The sequence below is a fragment of the Neomonachus schauinslandi genome, chromosome 3 (assembly GCF_002201575.2).
Source record: "Neomonachus schauinslandi chromosome 3, ASM220157v2, whole genome shotgun sequence".
NCBI classification, from domain to species: domain Eukaryota; kingdom Metazoa; phylum Chordata; class Mammalia; order Carnivora; family Phocidae; genus Neomonachus; species Neomonachus schauinslandi.
The window spans coordinates 98,008,224-98,025,123 of NC_058405.1; the positions used below are offsets into that span (position 1 = coordinate 98,008,224).

Sequence of the window (16,900 nt, forward strand, 5' to 3'; positions counted from 1 at the left end):
GTTCCAGGAGTTCCTTACAAGGATCAGCCCTGGGGCCTGGCTGCCCACATCCTGTCTGCTAAGTTTATACTGTCTTTCCAGCGTTCCCTCCTATTTACGGTTTTCCATTTTCAGCAGGGCCTTTAGACCCACAGGGCTTTCCTGGACACTTCTGTTTCCTTAGACATCAGCACTAGTGCTCACTCCATCCAGGCCTCTGCTCCAGTCAATGCCATCCTGTTCTCCCAAGAGCCTTGGCCTGCCTTCCACCTCTCCACTGACTCCCTAGCAACGAGTTCACTACTGTGACTGAATGACTACGAGTAAGGTCCCTAGGCCTAGGGCCCTGAGAGGTTAGGATCAGTTGGGATCTGGGCCTAGGCTGTTGGTCTCTAAAGGCTCTAAGCTCACCCATAATCCCCCACTGCCTCTCATCAGGGTATCCATAATCCTCTGCCACATTTACTGGAGTTCCCATAATCCCCTGCTGCCTTTCACTTGAGTACCCATAATTCTCTGCTGAACCTCACTGGAATATCCATAATCCTCTGCTGTACCTCCCTGGAGTACCCATAATCCTCTGCTGCCTCTCATCACAGTATCCATAGAAGCAAAGAACCCTTCCATTTATCTGAATTTTAGTATCTTTCAAGAACCAACTCCCACATTCTGCAGAAGGTCAACGTGCCTCTTAAACAAAAGGCACCAGGCTGGCTGTTCTGGGGGAAATGCTGGTGGTAGGTTACTGAAAACAAGACCATGGCTGGAGGAAGCTTCAGCATGATATGAGCAAGAAATTATATATATATATATATATATATACACACACACACACACACACACAGAGCTGAATCTAATGCCTTGTCATGTGATAGTTCTCAACCCAGGCTGCTATTAGAATTGACCTGTGGAGATTTTAAAATTTTTGTGCCCAGGCCACATGTCAGATCAATTAAATCAGAATCCCTGGGGTAGAACCAGGACATCGATAATTTTTGAAACTCTCCAGATGACTCCAAGGCACAGCCAAATGGGAGAACCACTGATGTAGAATGTAATTAATGCTACTCCCGCAAGACTATGAGACTTGGAGTCAAGAGGCTGAATCCACTGTAGCCTGACGCTGTATGACCCTTAGAAAGTCCAAGTGCCTCTGTGAAACTCAGTTGCTTTAAAGTGAACATGAACTTATTGTCCTTCCTATTTTGAGAGGTTAATGTGAGGATCAAATGAGATGATGTTGTCAAAGTGTAAATTGTAAAACACATATTAATTGTTGTTGTGGCAATTTTCACTACTCTTCCTCCATTGGTGATGTCCAAATATTTAGGTAAAAATAGGTAATAAGAATTCATGGAGAAGAAAAAATACAATAATAATAGGGTTAGACAAGTTAAATATAATGACCCAAGAAACAGATCTTACGAATACATTTATAAGTTATTTTGTAAATGAAATAAAAAGGTTTTAAGAGAGTATTTGCAAAGGAATTGTTTTCAGATCATCACTTATAATTACAGCAGAAGCTTGCTAATTTAGAATAAAGTATAAGTTTGGCATTAGTGGAGAGAAAATGGATTTATTATGCTAATTTATTAATTTAGCGTAGTAGAACATCCTTGTATTTTGATCTGTTTAAAGACAATGGAATCATCATGAATGACAATCTATCTTTCGGTATTCATGTAAACAGATAAGGAAAGAATATAGCCATTGTAAGACCCCAATGCAGTGGGCTTGCTCTAAAAGTTCCTTTCAACCTCTCGGTTTGCCACTTGCTGCACTCCACAGAGAACGTGCAGTACATGGGATTGGGAATGCAGGCCAGTCCTTCAGTAGTTCATTATGATAGTACCAGCCTGAGGTCTGGGTCCGGAGAGTATGAGGGCAGGAGGACCAAGAGGAACAGTGCTTTCTCTCTCCTTTGTATGCATATGCCACATGGCAAACCAGAGGCTATAATTTGTAAGTTGGCTGTAATTTGTAAGTTGCATTTGTTGGTTTTCTCTTCACTTCCGTATCCCTATGCTACTTCCTAATACCTCCCTTCCCTGGCACCCCTGGTCAAGAAGACTCACTCAGACTTAATCCAGAGGATTATAAATTCCTAAATTACTTCAGAAAAAGGGTTTTCCTATCTCCTTCTACTCCAAACCCCACATCCTAAATTCCAGTATTCTGAGATAAGCTGATAGAGCAAAGCCCACAGATTTAACCCGTTCACACTAACATCTGAATGATCTTCCCTTGAGCTTTTTATCTTCTGGATTCTTTATTTTTTACATGGAATGGTGCTTTAATGGATGGAATTTCAGAGAACCATATCTAAGGGAGAAAATGTTGATAGATAGGGCCTGGGGATGACAGATGGCGCAGTGGGAGACGATACTACCACAAAGGCCAGTCCTGTCTAGGAACGTGGGCTGGGTTCAGTGCTCTTGAAATCCACATTTTTCAGAGTTTTATCATTTTCCCCAATTCTTTTTTTTTTTTTAAAGATTTTATTTATTTATTTGAGAGAGAGAATGAGAGACAGAGAGCACGAGAGGGAAGAGGGTCAGAGGGAGAAGCAGACCCCCCACTGAGCAGGGAGCCCGATGTGGGACTCGATCCTGGGACTCCAGGATCATGACCTGAGCCGAAGGCAGTCGCTTAACCAACTGAGCCACCCAGGCGCCCTCATTTTCCCCAATTCTGAACCTTTAGGCTCTCAACAACTTCCATGGTGCTAGTCAATAAGGTAGACTAGACTGGGGCAGGGTAAGAGGGGAATCTGCCTGTATGAAGAGAAAGATGAGTAGACAGATAGGGCTAGATGTGTCATAATAATACTAGCTACTGTCTGTTGAATACCCAACATGTGCTGTACACGTTACCATTTGCTTTCTCCAATTGTTAGATGAAATCATGTCTAGGGAAGCCCTTTAAAATAACAGCCTAAAAGTTATCTTTGTTATGCCCACAATGGAGAAGAAAAAAAGGAGACTCAAGTTGATTAAGCTGCTCAAGATAACAAAACTGAGTGAGAAAAACGAGATCTTCTCCCAGGTATATCTGACCCTGAAACAACTTCTTTACATTAATTCCCCTTCACACATTCTCCAACCACAATCCTTTTTAAAAAATATTTTATTTATTTATTTTAGAGAGAGAAAGAGAGTGTGCATGCAAGCGGTAGGGAGGAAGAGGGAAAGAGAGAATCTCAAGCAGACTCTGCTGAGCATGGAGCCCGACACAGGGCTTGATATCATGATCCTGAGCTGAAACCAAGAGGTGGGAGCTCAACCGACTGAGCCACCCAGGTGCCCTTAACCACAATTCTTTATTTGCATAGTCCCTAGAAAGTTAGGGGCTGCTAAGAGTTCACAGCATCATTTTTCATGACCTACAACTTTCCTTTCCTCAGACTGTTTCTTCCCGTTATTAATCTGAGTGAGCTCTTACATAGGAAAAAGAAGAAACATGGAACACTGTTTGCATCTGTATTAGAATGAGTGGCTGATAGACTGACACGGGATGGAGGGGAAAATGCATGTTCGATGAACTTCTCCACTATCTCCATCCTTTCAGAGCCTGAGGACTTAAAAAGCCTCATGCGTGGGGGGCAAATCCTCCACCTTTGGGCACCAGCACAGCTGGTGCGGGCCTTCAGCATCCTCAGATTCGATAACCTCCCCTTCCAGGCAAGAGCAAAGTATGAGTGGGAGAGAAAGCAATCACTGAGTTTTCTTTGACCTTCTGCATTTCCCTCCCCCGTAAGTCAAACTTCCTTATGAATCTTCTTCCTCCTCTCCTCCTCACAGAGTTGGGCTGGCTAGCAAAGGCCTCCAGAATCATGGAGTTGACTCACTCCCAATCCTAGTGACATTAGAATCACCTGGGGACATTTTTAAACATACCAAGGCTCAGGTTCCTCTGCTGGGACATTCTAGGTTGAGACCCAGGCGAGCTGAGACCTAGAACACACCCCAACCCTTTGTCTTTCAGTTGAGTCCTGGGAAAGTCACATGTTAGCAGATGGCCAGTTTTCCCAAGCCCAGAAACTGCTGTACAGAGCACAGGGACAAGCTCCTGAGCCTGCCAGAGCTGTGGTTCTGCCTCCTCAGATCTGTTGGTCCAGCCACTTAACACCTGAATTCTGCAACGGCTTTGATGCAGATGGCAGCCTCCTAGCAGACCACTCTCCTCTCACCCCACACACGGTGATTCCTCGTCATTGCCATGCAGTGTTTGGTGTGCAGACAAAATCAATAAGGACAACAGAGCTGAAAGATTACTGTAGACGAGCTCTCTGTAATGAAAGTGTACTTTTTTTTTTCCAGCAGGTGCTTTCCACTTCTTCCTGAACTATTTCCTAATTCCAAAATTGACCATCCCCCCCCCCAACAGACTATTTTATCTCCATTTTCCAAAGTATTGATAAACCAAGTCTGAAAACAAAGAAAATTATAGTTTTGTTGCTTCAGGTGAGTTACAAAAATGAGATCAAAGCTCAAGAATGGATATCGCTGTGATTTTGCTCTGTTCAAATTCATTTGTTTCCTAAGAGGAAGAAATAACTGATATGCCTGGTTAATGAGCTGAAGTACCCAAAGTATTTGCACGGGCCACACACTTACTAAAGGCCAACATCTTTTGGTTTCTACCTACAGAACCTCCTGACCTAAAACATTTACTGGGTATTCCAAAGTAAAGTCTGGCCCTCCGTGAGATGAGCTGAGGAAAGCGGCTCTCAGGTTCATTGGCAATAACAGCTCACCTGTATGAAGAGAAGGTGCTTCTCCAGGGAACCATCTTATCCATAGGTTACATTTGTTTTAACAGAGAGACCATATTCTGCTTTGACTTGGTAAGAGTTTCATTCAGGGAAAATATTCGTGTCTGAACACAGAATTTAGACAGAAATTGAGAACAAGAAAGTAGAGTCAGAGCCCCTTAAACCAGGGAATTTAAATTCCCAAGAAGAACGGAGGTAGCTACTTAAACTTTTAGTGGTATTATTTAAAACCACTCCTCTGTTCCTTTCAAAGTATTTAATATGACTTTGGCATTTCAGAGGTGAATGCTCTCCTCAGTCAGATGCCCCCATAAGAGATTGTTTTGAAAACTTCTGCAATTTGGGAAAGTCTTCTGTAGAGTGTAAAATCATAAGTTCATCTTAGAGAACAGTTTCAAAGAGAAAAGGAATATTTTATGAAAGGCAATGTTTTTGGCTGTCCGGAACTTCATCACACACCTTGGTTTTGAGAAATCCTACCTCCTTTACCTAAACTTGCTATCCGAATAGAAGATGTTGTTTAACACAAAATAAAAAAGAACAAAAAGAGGAAGAAAACTGTTTCCTCGAGGATCGGTTTTAGCCATTTAAGGACTTAACACACAATAAAGATACTCCCTTTATTACCATTACTCACTTCAGCAGCTATTCAAAGTTCACAGCAATTCAAAGAAAAGGCCAAATTTCTTAAAGCAGAATCAAAGGCACTTGAGATTTCCTGAGATTACAGGCCGCAGATATACATAAAAGAACTCAAAAATATTTCATGTCCCATTGTGTATTATAATTTTATAAATAACTATGCAAAGGCTTAATCACTCTATCAACAGACACTCAATAGAATTTTAAATCATTTTTTTCCCAACCGGTATGCACCCACAGAATGTACTCACTTTTGATCTGTTTTTGCATTTGTTTACCAAATTTTATTTACGTTAAAAAAAAACAATAAAACAACCCCACTTTTCTGAATAACTTGGATGAATTACAGACAAGCTCTCTAAAGAGCTCTGAAGAATTCAGTTCTCTTGGCTAATTAACTGCCAGGGCACTTATGAGACAAATACTGTACATGAAAGAATCAGCATAGATGTGTATGCATGCGCTGGACTGAGAAGGGAGCTTTGAACCTCAATTCCCTTTTCTTCTTTGCAAAGCAAGAGAACAGGGATGGTGGAATGGATGGCTATTAAAGCACCTCACAGGTTCCCAATGCACTTACAGACCAGAGGAGTCAAAATGACTTCTCAAACTTGGAAATGACAAAACAACGGAGATCATCCTATGGAGGAGCCCAGATAGCTCGATCTGTGATGATTCCCTCAGGTAATTCTGCTATTGAGCCAGAAAATAGAGCCAAGAATCTTGTAGCTTCCAAAAATCAAAGACATTTCAATTTTGCCTTGCGTTTACATATATTCATGAAAAAAATGTTTTATGTTAAAAGTTTGAAAAGTTCACACTTAAAATATACGAAGAATATTGCTGTTGAAAAGAGCTTTCTTAGAACGGTAACTTTTGTAACTGATTCTTTAATTTTTCAACCTTAACTTTTCTTCCTAGTGCACTGAAATTTCTGAATTTGCTTAAGTCGTTACAGGGAAAAGAGGTGAAGTTTAAAGGCAAAACCTTCCCCCTCCTGATAAAAATTAGAATTTGTGAAATAAGTAACATCTCTGCCAGGCAGGCCTTGAGCTTCGGTGAGGAAGGTCCCAGCCTATGTCCGGTGCTTTCCATGTGCATAAAAGGATGTGGATACATTCTTGATGACTGACAGATTTTAGGATAACTAGAAAGGATCCCTTTCCCCAAGCATCACCTGCTTCATCACATCTGAGACTATTTTGAAGGAACTACTTAAGGAAAAAGTCATTTTGATTATCAATTAAATCACTTCAAATGGAAATGATTTGGGTAACATACTGTATTGCTTTAAACACAGGCTATAGCATCAGTGACCCAACATAAGCCATCATTGGAAATAATGGAGCTGGGCTCAAAAAACACAGCTCAGGGCTCTCTACGAAGGTGGGACAGAGCAAAGGGGTGAGGAGAGTTAAAGCACCTCACAGGTTCCCAATGCACTTACGGACCAGAGGAGTCAAAATGACTTCTCAAACTTGGAAATGACAAAACAACGGAGATCATCCTATGGAGGAGCCCAGATAGCTCGATCTATGATGATGCCCTCAGGTAATTCTGCTACTCAGCCACCAGGACACTAGGACACTAGTGTAATGTGCTCTCTGCTGGGACAATGACTTAGGCATCTCTCCGTGACATCTCTACAGTCCACTGTCATGTTGATCTATGTACTCTGCTTTAAAGGGTAGGAAGGAACTCAAGCAACCTAAGGAGGGTAATGGGTCACTTTGGGCAAGCTTTTTAACCTTCCTGTGCCTCAGTTTCGTCTTCTGTAAAATAAGGAAAATTACAGGACCTATTTCAAAGGGTTCTTGTGAAAATTCAGTGAATTCACACTCATAAAACGATTAGAATATGACCAGTACAGAGTAGGTGCTCAGCGAGTGGGTGGCCAGTCGTGGGTCAGAGTATTATAGGTCGAGGCACTCTGTGCTATACTCTGTATAGACCAGGCCACATAGGAGAGCAAAGAAGTGTCAATTTCCCCGAGTTCTAAGAGCGGGAAGAACCCCCAGAAATTCTCTCTCTGTTCTGAGGGTTGTCTTTAGTCTAGCAGATTTTTATTTAGTCCCTGTATAAAAAAATAAGCCACTATTTACAGACTAAAAAACTACCCATAAGAACTTCAACTTTGATCTTCTTTTGAAACATAAGGCCGTCCATCCACACTGGTGTGTACTTCTGGGTGGGACTGCTGCTCTTAGACCAAAGGCTCTTCAGTTTGCCAGAGTCCCCAAAACTCCCTCATGCCCTTTGGCATGAAACCACGTGTGAGTTGCTATTGTGTAGTCTTCAAAGCAAGGCTTTTGTTTATTAATAAAACAAACCCCCAAAACATTCTCTGTACTTATTTCTTTTCAAAGGCCAAAAAGGAGCACGTTAACCCTTAGAGAACACTTGATTTTTCTCCTGCCTGGCCCACTGTGGCCATTTGCGCTGTTTGGCCACTGTGCGTATTTCATTTGTGATCTCACATCTAGTCCAACACCTCTTCTTCTACACATGTGAAAAACAAGGACCCCGGAGAGGTTAGGTGACCATCTGAGGTCACAAGCCTTGTTAGTGGCAGAAGCCGTTGCCACACACAGGTCTTTTCCCCTCATCGGTGTTTCTGCTTTTGTACCCACTGTTTTCTTTCTAAATGGGTCAGCTAACGTGGGTTGAATCCATGTTCTGTATGACAAAGCAGAGATGCGAGGAAGCCCCTCAGCTGCAGCAAGGAAGCCCCAGGCCACTACAGATACAAGGCACCTGTAAACAGGGTGATCCCCTGGGAGTGGCAGGATTCTCTTTTCTTAGGGTGCCTGTCTAAAATATTCATTTGAAGATTTTATTTTTAAGTCATCTCTATACCCAACATGGGGCTTGAACTCACAACCCTGAGATCAAGAGTCACACGCTCTACAGAGTGAGCCAGCCAGGTGCCCTCACCTTTTCTTTTTCTTTTTTCTTTTTTTGTCTTAAATATTCTGACGGCCAACATGGAGGGGATGACACTCCTCTGAAGCAACTGCTCCATTTCATTTATGCTTAATCACCACCTTTCATGTCTGATCATGTTTTTTTCCTAACGTGTTTCCTAACTTACTTAACTAGATGACGTGGTGACCTGGGTGCCAAGGATATATAAGATGACACATAAGAGCCCCCCAAATACCTGGCAGGAATGAGCAGGAGAAAGAAAGAAAGCAGAAGAAAAGCTGCAGATATTCGCGCTTGTTCAGGTCGCTTCGCAGACAATCTCTGGGGTCTCTCGTTTCCCCCCCCCAGTGAAATGACACTGTCCTAGGTCCCAGGTGTAGCCCCTTCCCTACGTACACATAAAGACGCTATTTTCCTTACGCCTTTCCCACAGGAGAAATGACAGGCGTGAACATTACATGGCTTATTAATTTAGCTCCGTTTACTTTCACTCATTTTTCATTTCTGTTTTTTGACACAGGGACTCCGTGAGCCAGGGAGTTTAGTCTGTGCTCGCTCCCCACCCCACCATCAAAGTGCCCCACAGGTAACTTCTCAATTTTCCTCCATGTATCTCATTTAGGAAAGTCTATGATTTATCTCCAGCTTTACCACTGAACATTTGCCAGAATTGGAACAGCCTTCTTTGAGACTCACCCTTAGAAATGAGGATGGTAATGTCTATTTTAGAGACTGCTGATAGGAGCAAATGGGATCCATTTTGTGCACTTTGTAAACTGTAAAACACCAAGCACATGTGTCCTAACAGTCAGATGTTGTATTAAAACACTAGGGATAGAAGATGTTCTTAGAAAGACAGGCAGGCTTTAGGACTCAGGAAGAAGCTCATGATTCCTGGGTCCATATCAAGGGACAACAGAGACTAAGAAAAAAAAAAAAAAAGCAAAATGGATTATTAAATGTAAGTCCTGGTCAGGAGGCAGAGCCTCCAGGAAGACCAACGTGCTAGGTTTGGTGGCATCTTCCTTTGTGTTCCCAGAACCCATCCATGCAAACTGCTATTTTGGCCCCTATCACATTAGTGCGTATTTGATTATTTGCCTTCCCTCACCACTCCTCAGCATCTTATAAATTGAGCTTTCCAGGAAAAGGCCTCTGTGAGGCCGGCATCTTTGCATCTCCAGCACTTAGCTTGGTGTCTGCTAGGAACTGCCAGCCTGCTGGGCTAATGCTATGTAAGTGTGACAGACAGACAATGCCTGCCCTGCCCCTCCCCCCACCAGAGATGTCCACATCCCAACCCCTAAAGCCTGCGAATATGGCACCTGACATGGCATGAGGGACTCTGCAGATGTGATTAAATGAAGGATGTTGAGATGGGGAGATTATCCTGGATGGGCCCCATGGAATCATAGGATCCCTTGTAAGAGGGAGAGGGGGAGGAGGGTCAAACTCAGAAAAGGGAATATGACAATGCAACCAGAGTCTGGAGTGACATAGTTTGAAGATGGGAGTTAAAAACCACAATCCAAGGACTGCTAGAATCTGGAAAAACTAAGGAAACAATTCTGTCCTGAAGCCCGAGGAAAGAATGTTGCCCCACCAGCACCGTGAGTATAGACTTTTGACCTCCAGAATTACAAGAGAATAAATTCGTGTGGTTTCAAGCCACTGAGTTTGGTAAAAAGTAAATGAATAACTATCATTGGAATGAATGAGGAAATGAATGAATAAAGAGAGCACTAGATAAAAAGAGGAAAGACCCAGGTTGAAGTTCCAAGAGCCAGCTGGGTAAGCTGGGTCCCATCATTTAGTCTCTCTGAATTCCTCAGCATGAAGAGCTGAGGGCATGGAGTCAGACCCATTAGGGTGCAAGGGCCTTGGGGGCGACTTCAGGCTGTGCATCTTGGGGCAAGTGCTCACCCTCTCTGAACCTATGTCCACGTCTGTAAGATGGCGACAGTAACACTACTGTGGTGGGGACTGAGGGTGCTACAATCTAGTCGCATTCAGTGGGACTCTGAGTGAGGCAAATGGGAAACTGTGGTCACATATAAATGTGACTAATGTTATTTCGTGCGCAGACCTTGAAATCACAAAAATTCTCCAAATTAAAAAAGAGTCAAGCATTGCACAGTGGTAAAGCTGGTAAACTGTGAACCACCGGCTGCCTCATGGTGGGTCTGCTTCAGCTGCTGAACAGAAAAAAACACTGTCCTTTGAGAGAATCCATGCTCAATTATGCAAGCTAGAAACAACATAAATAACAAATTACGAGAGGTCTTCAGGAACACACCCCTAGAACAAAATATGACCAGCCTTTAATGCATGCAAAGCAATTAGCATGGGCCTGGGACACAGGAAGCTATTACTCTGCTATTATTATATTAACTCAGTGATAAAAGCCTCAGGATAAACACTTCCATGATGGAAAATGAAACAAACTCTAGCTTTCCCATGGGCCTAACCTTTTCCTGGGCCTCCGGCTCCTGTCAGAGAAATCTCACAGTTGGAAAATCTGAGTCAGCGGTGCTAATAACACCCCATATGATGAAGCAATAAATTTCCCAGCTCTTACGTGAAACAAAGAACGTGGCTTCAGGGAAGTGTTGACTACGTACTCTCCCAGCATCACCACGCGCATTTTGCACACCCTCTTTTGCTCCCCTCAGCCATATTTAGACTAGGATTTGTGAGATAGCAGGGACCTTCCTGGGACTCAGTGCCACCCAGCAACATTCCTTTTTCTCTTCTCTTCATTCTCAGTTCCTTGAACCCCCAGAGAACAAGGTTGTGCCCAGTATATGCTAGAAGCCCAATAAATATCTCTTGAAGATATAAGTGATTTTATGGCTCTTACAACCAATGTCTCTCTCCCATTTTCTGGACAATGAGCCACAGGCCAATTAGAGTCATGACTGAAAAATCCCTTCCATGTAGCATTCATTCAAGTTATTAACTGTCTCCTCCCCAGAGAGGAGAGCTAATTTCTCAAACCCAATAGGCTGGGTTATAGAGAGGAAATAGTTTTAAAACACGTTTTTATGGTTAAGCATCTGCCTTTGGCTCAAGTCATGATCCCAGGGTCCTGGGATCGAGCCCTGTGTTGGCTCCCTGCTCTGTGGGGAGCCTGCTTCTCCCTCTACCTCTGAAGCTCCCCCTGCTTATGCTTTTTCTTTGTCAAATAAATAAATAAGTCTAAAAAAAAAACAAAAACAAAAAAACCACATTTTTAAAACTGTATCTGTTTTTCTAAGGAGCTTCCAACTTCACAAAATGAAATCTGAGGGTATGTGTCGACACCGCAGGTTTGGCTAATAAGTGGTGGGGAGACTAGAAAGGAGAGATCGAAAGAAAACAAGAACCTGGGTGAAACAGAACCATCCTGAGGAGATCGGGAAAGGTACCAGACAAACACTGAATGATTTAGTTCTAACTGGAGCCTGGTGTTACCTGTGAGAAGGAAGGGATGACTTACTTCAGTTTGGGATTCACAGGACTCTTTTAGGCTGCACAGAACCACTTAATGCAGAAGCAAGTCCTGTGTTTGACTTAGACCTCCTTTTTCTACCAAAGCACACATAATACCTAGGAAAGATCCAGAGCTAGGAGGACTTAAATCCTTATCCTGACTTTAGGCCAACACACATCAGGAAAAGCTGACCATGCATTCCTTGTGTAAAGACCACCCCTAAAGAAGAATCTAAACCCTCCCCCTAGAAATGGATGTTAGTGATTTTCTTCCTACTGTCCTTTGGAGCTAATTTATTTCCTTCCCTGGTAAGAAGTCAGTGCCTTGTATAGTCTTCCCTGGAGATGGAGAACAGTTGCCCCTTGTCATAAAGTAGACTGTATGCTTCAAGAGTCAACTACTTTGGGCATAAACTTAATAAGGTTAACTCTGCCTAGATTTCTTAACTTCATATAATACCATGGCTTTTGGAGCTCCTGGGTGACTCAGTCAGTTAAGCATCTGACTCTTGATTTTGATTCGGGTCAGGACCTCAGGGTCGTGAGACTGAGCCCCACATTGGGGGTCCATGCTCACTGCGGAGTCTGCTTGAGATTCTCTCTCCCCTTTCCCTCTGCCCCGCCTCTATCTCTCTCTCATTCAAATAAATAAATAAATCTTTAAAAAATATTGCGACTTTTATTATCAGATTCCTCCCAATCTTGATAACAAGTTGGGTTGTAGACCCCTGATTCCATAAATTCAGGGAAAATCATGTGACATGATCTTTATCAGTGGGGTTTCTATGCTTGCCTCCCCAGACACACTTGCTTTTTAGCCGGCAAAAATCTAGGGCTGCCCAGTGATTTCCACAAATGTCTCCCATTTCCTTGTCTTCTTTAGCTTTTTAAGCTCCCTATGCAGAGTTGTGTGATGGTTATCAGTTCTCTATTGTGATTTGAAGTCTTTTATTTCAATAAAAGTCTTCAATGTATCTATGTCGAGTGTCTGTGTTCTTTCTGCTGTATTTCCCTTCCCCACACTGCCAGAGCCTTCTCGTCTGTGTGGCCAACTTCAGTCATGCTCAGATCGGATGCCCTGCTTGCCACCCTGGCTGCTTTGCTAGTGTTAAAGAACCATGGAATGAGGACTATCAGAAGACAAAGACTGGTTAGTTCATCTACCACTTACTGTCCTTGGACCTCTTTAAACTCCACACTGCCCAAGGTTCAAGGTTAGGCCCTTGCAAGCATGCAAGCGTGACCCCACCCAGCTCTTCCATGTCCCCTCAGTCTCACCGTTGAGATTTTTATCTCACCAGGCCATTATTTACTTACCTTGAGCTTCTTATTCTCCATGGGTCTGCCATGCAAATTCAACCAGTGTATCTTCCTCTAGGCACCTCTTTTCTTGCAACATCCTTCCTCCTGTTCCCTATCCCTCAGGCCCCCAAGTGTCACACCTCTGAAATATACGAAGTGTCATACTTCTTAGAGGTATGACACTTAACTCCCTAGATGGAATGAGTCCCTCACCTCTGTGTTCCCAGAGAATGTTATAGATACCTGTCTTATTGCCCTGACCACAGAGTACTACAATACTTTTATAGGTCTCTCTGTTTCATTATAAACTGACTTTTTGCACCTTCCTACAACCAAATCTACAATTTGTTTCACAGCCACACTTCAAGAAATGAAGGAGATAAGTAAACATGTACATGATTCCTTAAGCAGAGGTGACTGCATGGCTCCCAGCACCGGGGTCTGGACCATACTTGTCTATTTATCTCTGCGGTAGGGAGGACAGAGCTAAAGAAATACAACAAAAACAAGCCAACTGGTGCCCAGCTAAGAGTAAGAAACATGGCGTACCTGATAGACCATTATATTAACAGTTTCTTCTTTTTTCTGCTCTGGAGGCCCTTGACTCTGTAGTAGATTTCTTACTGTTTCTTCCATCCTGAGAAATGAACAAACAAGCAAAATACATAAAGAATTTTCTTTAAAGAAGGTTTGATTAAAATGGGTCTATTCTAGTTAGGAGAAATATTTCTTCAGTGTATTTCCTAAGCTGATACCTGGAAATCTACTTTTTTTTTCTTTCTCCTTCATCCCCTATATTAGAAGTCTGTCACGAAGTCCTTTAAAATCATTCTCCAGAATGTCTCTGAGTTCTCTTTCTCGTTACCATTCAGGTCCCTATCCTTGGCCTTCTGCATCTGTACTGACGCAAACATCTCCCAATATCCCTCTTCACTTCCAATCACTCCCTTTTAATTTGGCACAATGTCACCACCTTAATCTTCCTGAAATACCACTTTGATTTTTTAAAATTAATTTTCAAAGTTGACGAATATTGTATGAATGCATTTTCACTGTTAACACACTATTATGTCTTTCCATGGTGGTCTTTCCATGTCAGCACACAAAGATCTACTTTATTCTTTTCAGCTACTTCCTGGTATTTCATGATGTGAATGCACCATAAATTATTTAACCCTTCCTCTACTGATGGAATTTAAATTATTTTAAGATTTTTATTCTTTTAAATAATAAACATCTTTACACATACATCCTGGTACATATTAATTAGTATTTCTGCGGGTTATATTGTAATGTATATTGTATATTATAATCCTATCTTTTCTTACATACCTACTTCATGTGCCCATCCCCCATTACCCAAAATAAAGAGTAAAACAAACACACCAATTTCCACTTCCAGACATTGTCTCATGTTGTTACTACTTCTTGAAATGCCAAACCCTCGCATCTTCTCATTTCCAACCATCTTCCAAAATCTACTTCAAGTTTCAGTACCTAAGAGACATCTTCATTGCCCGCCCCATTTCTTTGAATTTTTTTTTTTTTAAGATTTTATTTATTTGACAGAGAGAGACACAGCTAGAGAGGGAACACACGCAGGGGGAGCGGGAGAGGGAGCAGCAGGCTTCCCGCCGAGCAGGGAGCCCAATGCGGGGCTCGATCCCAGGACCCTGGGATCATGACCTGAGCCGAAGACAGACGCTTAACGACTGAGCCACCCAGGCGCCCCTCTTTGAATTTTTATAGTCGTATGCTTTATATCATTCATTCTATCACTTAAAAATTCCCCACTTTAATGCTCAAATATCTCACATATGTATGTTCTGTCTTCTGAAGTAAATTACAATATTTGGTAAAGAACCATGTCATAGATTTCTTATGTGTCTCCCTCAGTTATAGATAAAGTAGGTACTCAGTAGATGCCATTATATGAAACCTTTGTTAATTCATTTTAAAAAGTATTAAGTAGTTACTCTGTGCCAGGAACTGACCATGTATATTCTGTGTTTGAATGACCTTGTCCTTATGGCCGATCCATGAGGATACATGAACCAGACACTTAGAGCAGGACACCTGAATTAAATGCACTGAACACAGTGAGTGCTCTTTTCTCAGAACCTGAGTTGGCTGTTTCCTCTAGTCCCATTCTGAAGCATGTATTTTACTAGTTTAAAAGACTTGAGGGAAAGCAGGCTGATCAGCTTCTTTCTTTTACTAAGAGCTTCTGGCATGGCAATTTAAGGGCTCTAGGAGGCCAATGAATTCCATGAAGTGGCAAGACCATTACCGTAACCAAAGGAGTTTAGTTGAAAATGCCAACCTTTCTAATATGATAAAACTACTTAGCAGCAGAGTGAGGAAATTACAGATGATCTGGGCCAGTCCAAATCTGGATTATAACTGGGGAAATTCTGCCTCCACAGGGGATGTCACCAAGACCCACTCAGGATTTCAGAAGACAGGGGACACCATTACAAGTGTCAAAGAATGCTTTGTGACTACATTTATATGAGCTACCTCTTTTGTGCATCTAGCCAGGAGAGCAAAATCTGTTCCCTGTATTTTCACAAGTCTTGTGTTATTAATGATAACAAAAAAATTAAACAGTACTTTCAAACTTGTCAAAGAACTCTCATCTATTAATCATTATAATGTACTTGTAAAAGATCATTACATCCATGTAGTAGATAAGAAAGCAGAGACACAGAAAGGTTAACGGCTTCCTCACAGGATCATGGTTAGTTGGGTAGGTTAGGACTAAACCATTTTTCCTGACCGTAAGAGAGCGTCCTCGTTCCACTAGGCCTTTTTTACATCCAGGAAATTATTTTATTTTATTTTATTTTATTTTCAAAGGTTTATTTATTTATTGTAGAGAGAGAGCACAAGTGGGAGGGGCAGAGGGAGAGGGAGAAAATCTGAAGCTGATTCTGCACTGAGCAAAGAGTCCAATGCAGGGCTTGATCTAATGACCCTGAGATCACGACCCCAGCTGAAACCAAGAGTCAGATGCTTAACCGACTGTGCCACCCAGGTGCCCCAGGAAATGATTTTAAATGAAAAGAGTCTTAACTCCTAATGAAGAGTTACCTTGGTGAACATCTATGGGATGCTGAGCCCAAAAAGGCAAAAACACCATTTCTGACCTGGGGAGAGCTTAAAGTCTGGTAGAAAAGACAAACTAAATTTATATATATATAAAAAAACAGGTGTGAAGAAGGCACAGATCCTGAAATATTAAGTGATCAGAGCCAATTTCTAATATTCGATTTCACTCTATGAAAAAACAAAGACAATCTCTTCAATGGTAGCAGATTTCCCATGCTGTCTGCCAAATCAATCATCAACAAAAAAAGTAATGCTAACGATGACAAGTTGCCAAAGATCAGGCAGTTTGTGCAGGGCAGATCAGGGACTGGTCTCTGGTTTTCTAAATATTCATCTACCTTCTTCCTCCCTTAGCACAGAAGCTGCAGGTCTTTCTTATTTTAATCCACGTTTCATCCACTTATAAACATTTGGCTTAAATGTGTCCCAAATGTTAGACTCAGTTAAAATAAAATCTTGTCTTTTTTTCTTCATAAGTTGAAATATAATTATGTCAGTGCGTATCTTGCTGAATTCTCTCTTCTGTATAATTAAAAGTTCTATGCAGAAGTTGCTAGATCAAAAAGAAAAACATCTCTTCACCTTCCCCCATTCTTCTTGGCTTTATATTAAAAAAAAAAAAAAGAGGAAAAAATGAGGTGGGCTGGTAGTTGTTAGATTCTCAAGCAGCCAAGACCCACAGTAATACTGTGA

The 16,900-nt window shown here is 41.9% G+C and overlaps 1 protein-coding gene across 1 annotated transcript in view; it reads right to left on the minus strand.

Moving 5' to 3' along the window:
* The window catches only part of NCKAP5 (NCK associated protein 5), a 792,873-nt gene that overhangs the window by 257,594 nt on the left and 518,379 nt on the right, over window positions 1-16,900 (minus strand). The window contains exon 5 of the mRNA XM_044913605.1: window positions 13,646-13,733. Coding sequence (XP_044769540.1) covers window positions 13,646-13,733 — 88 coding nt within the window. The remainder of the gene's footprint in view (window positions 1-13,645; window positions 13,734-16,900) is intronic.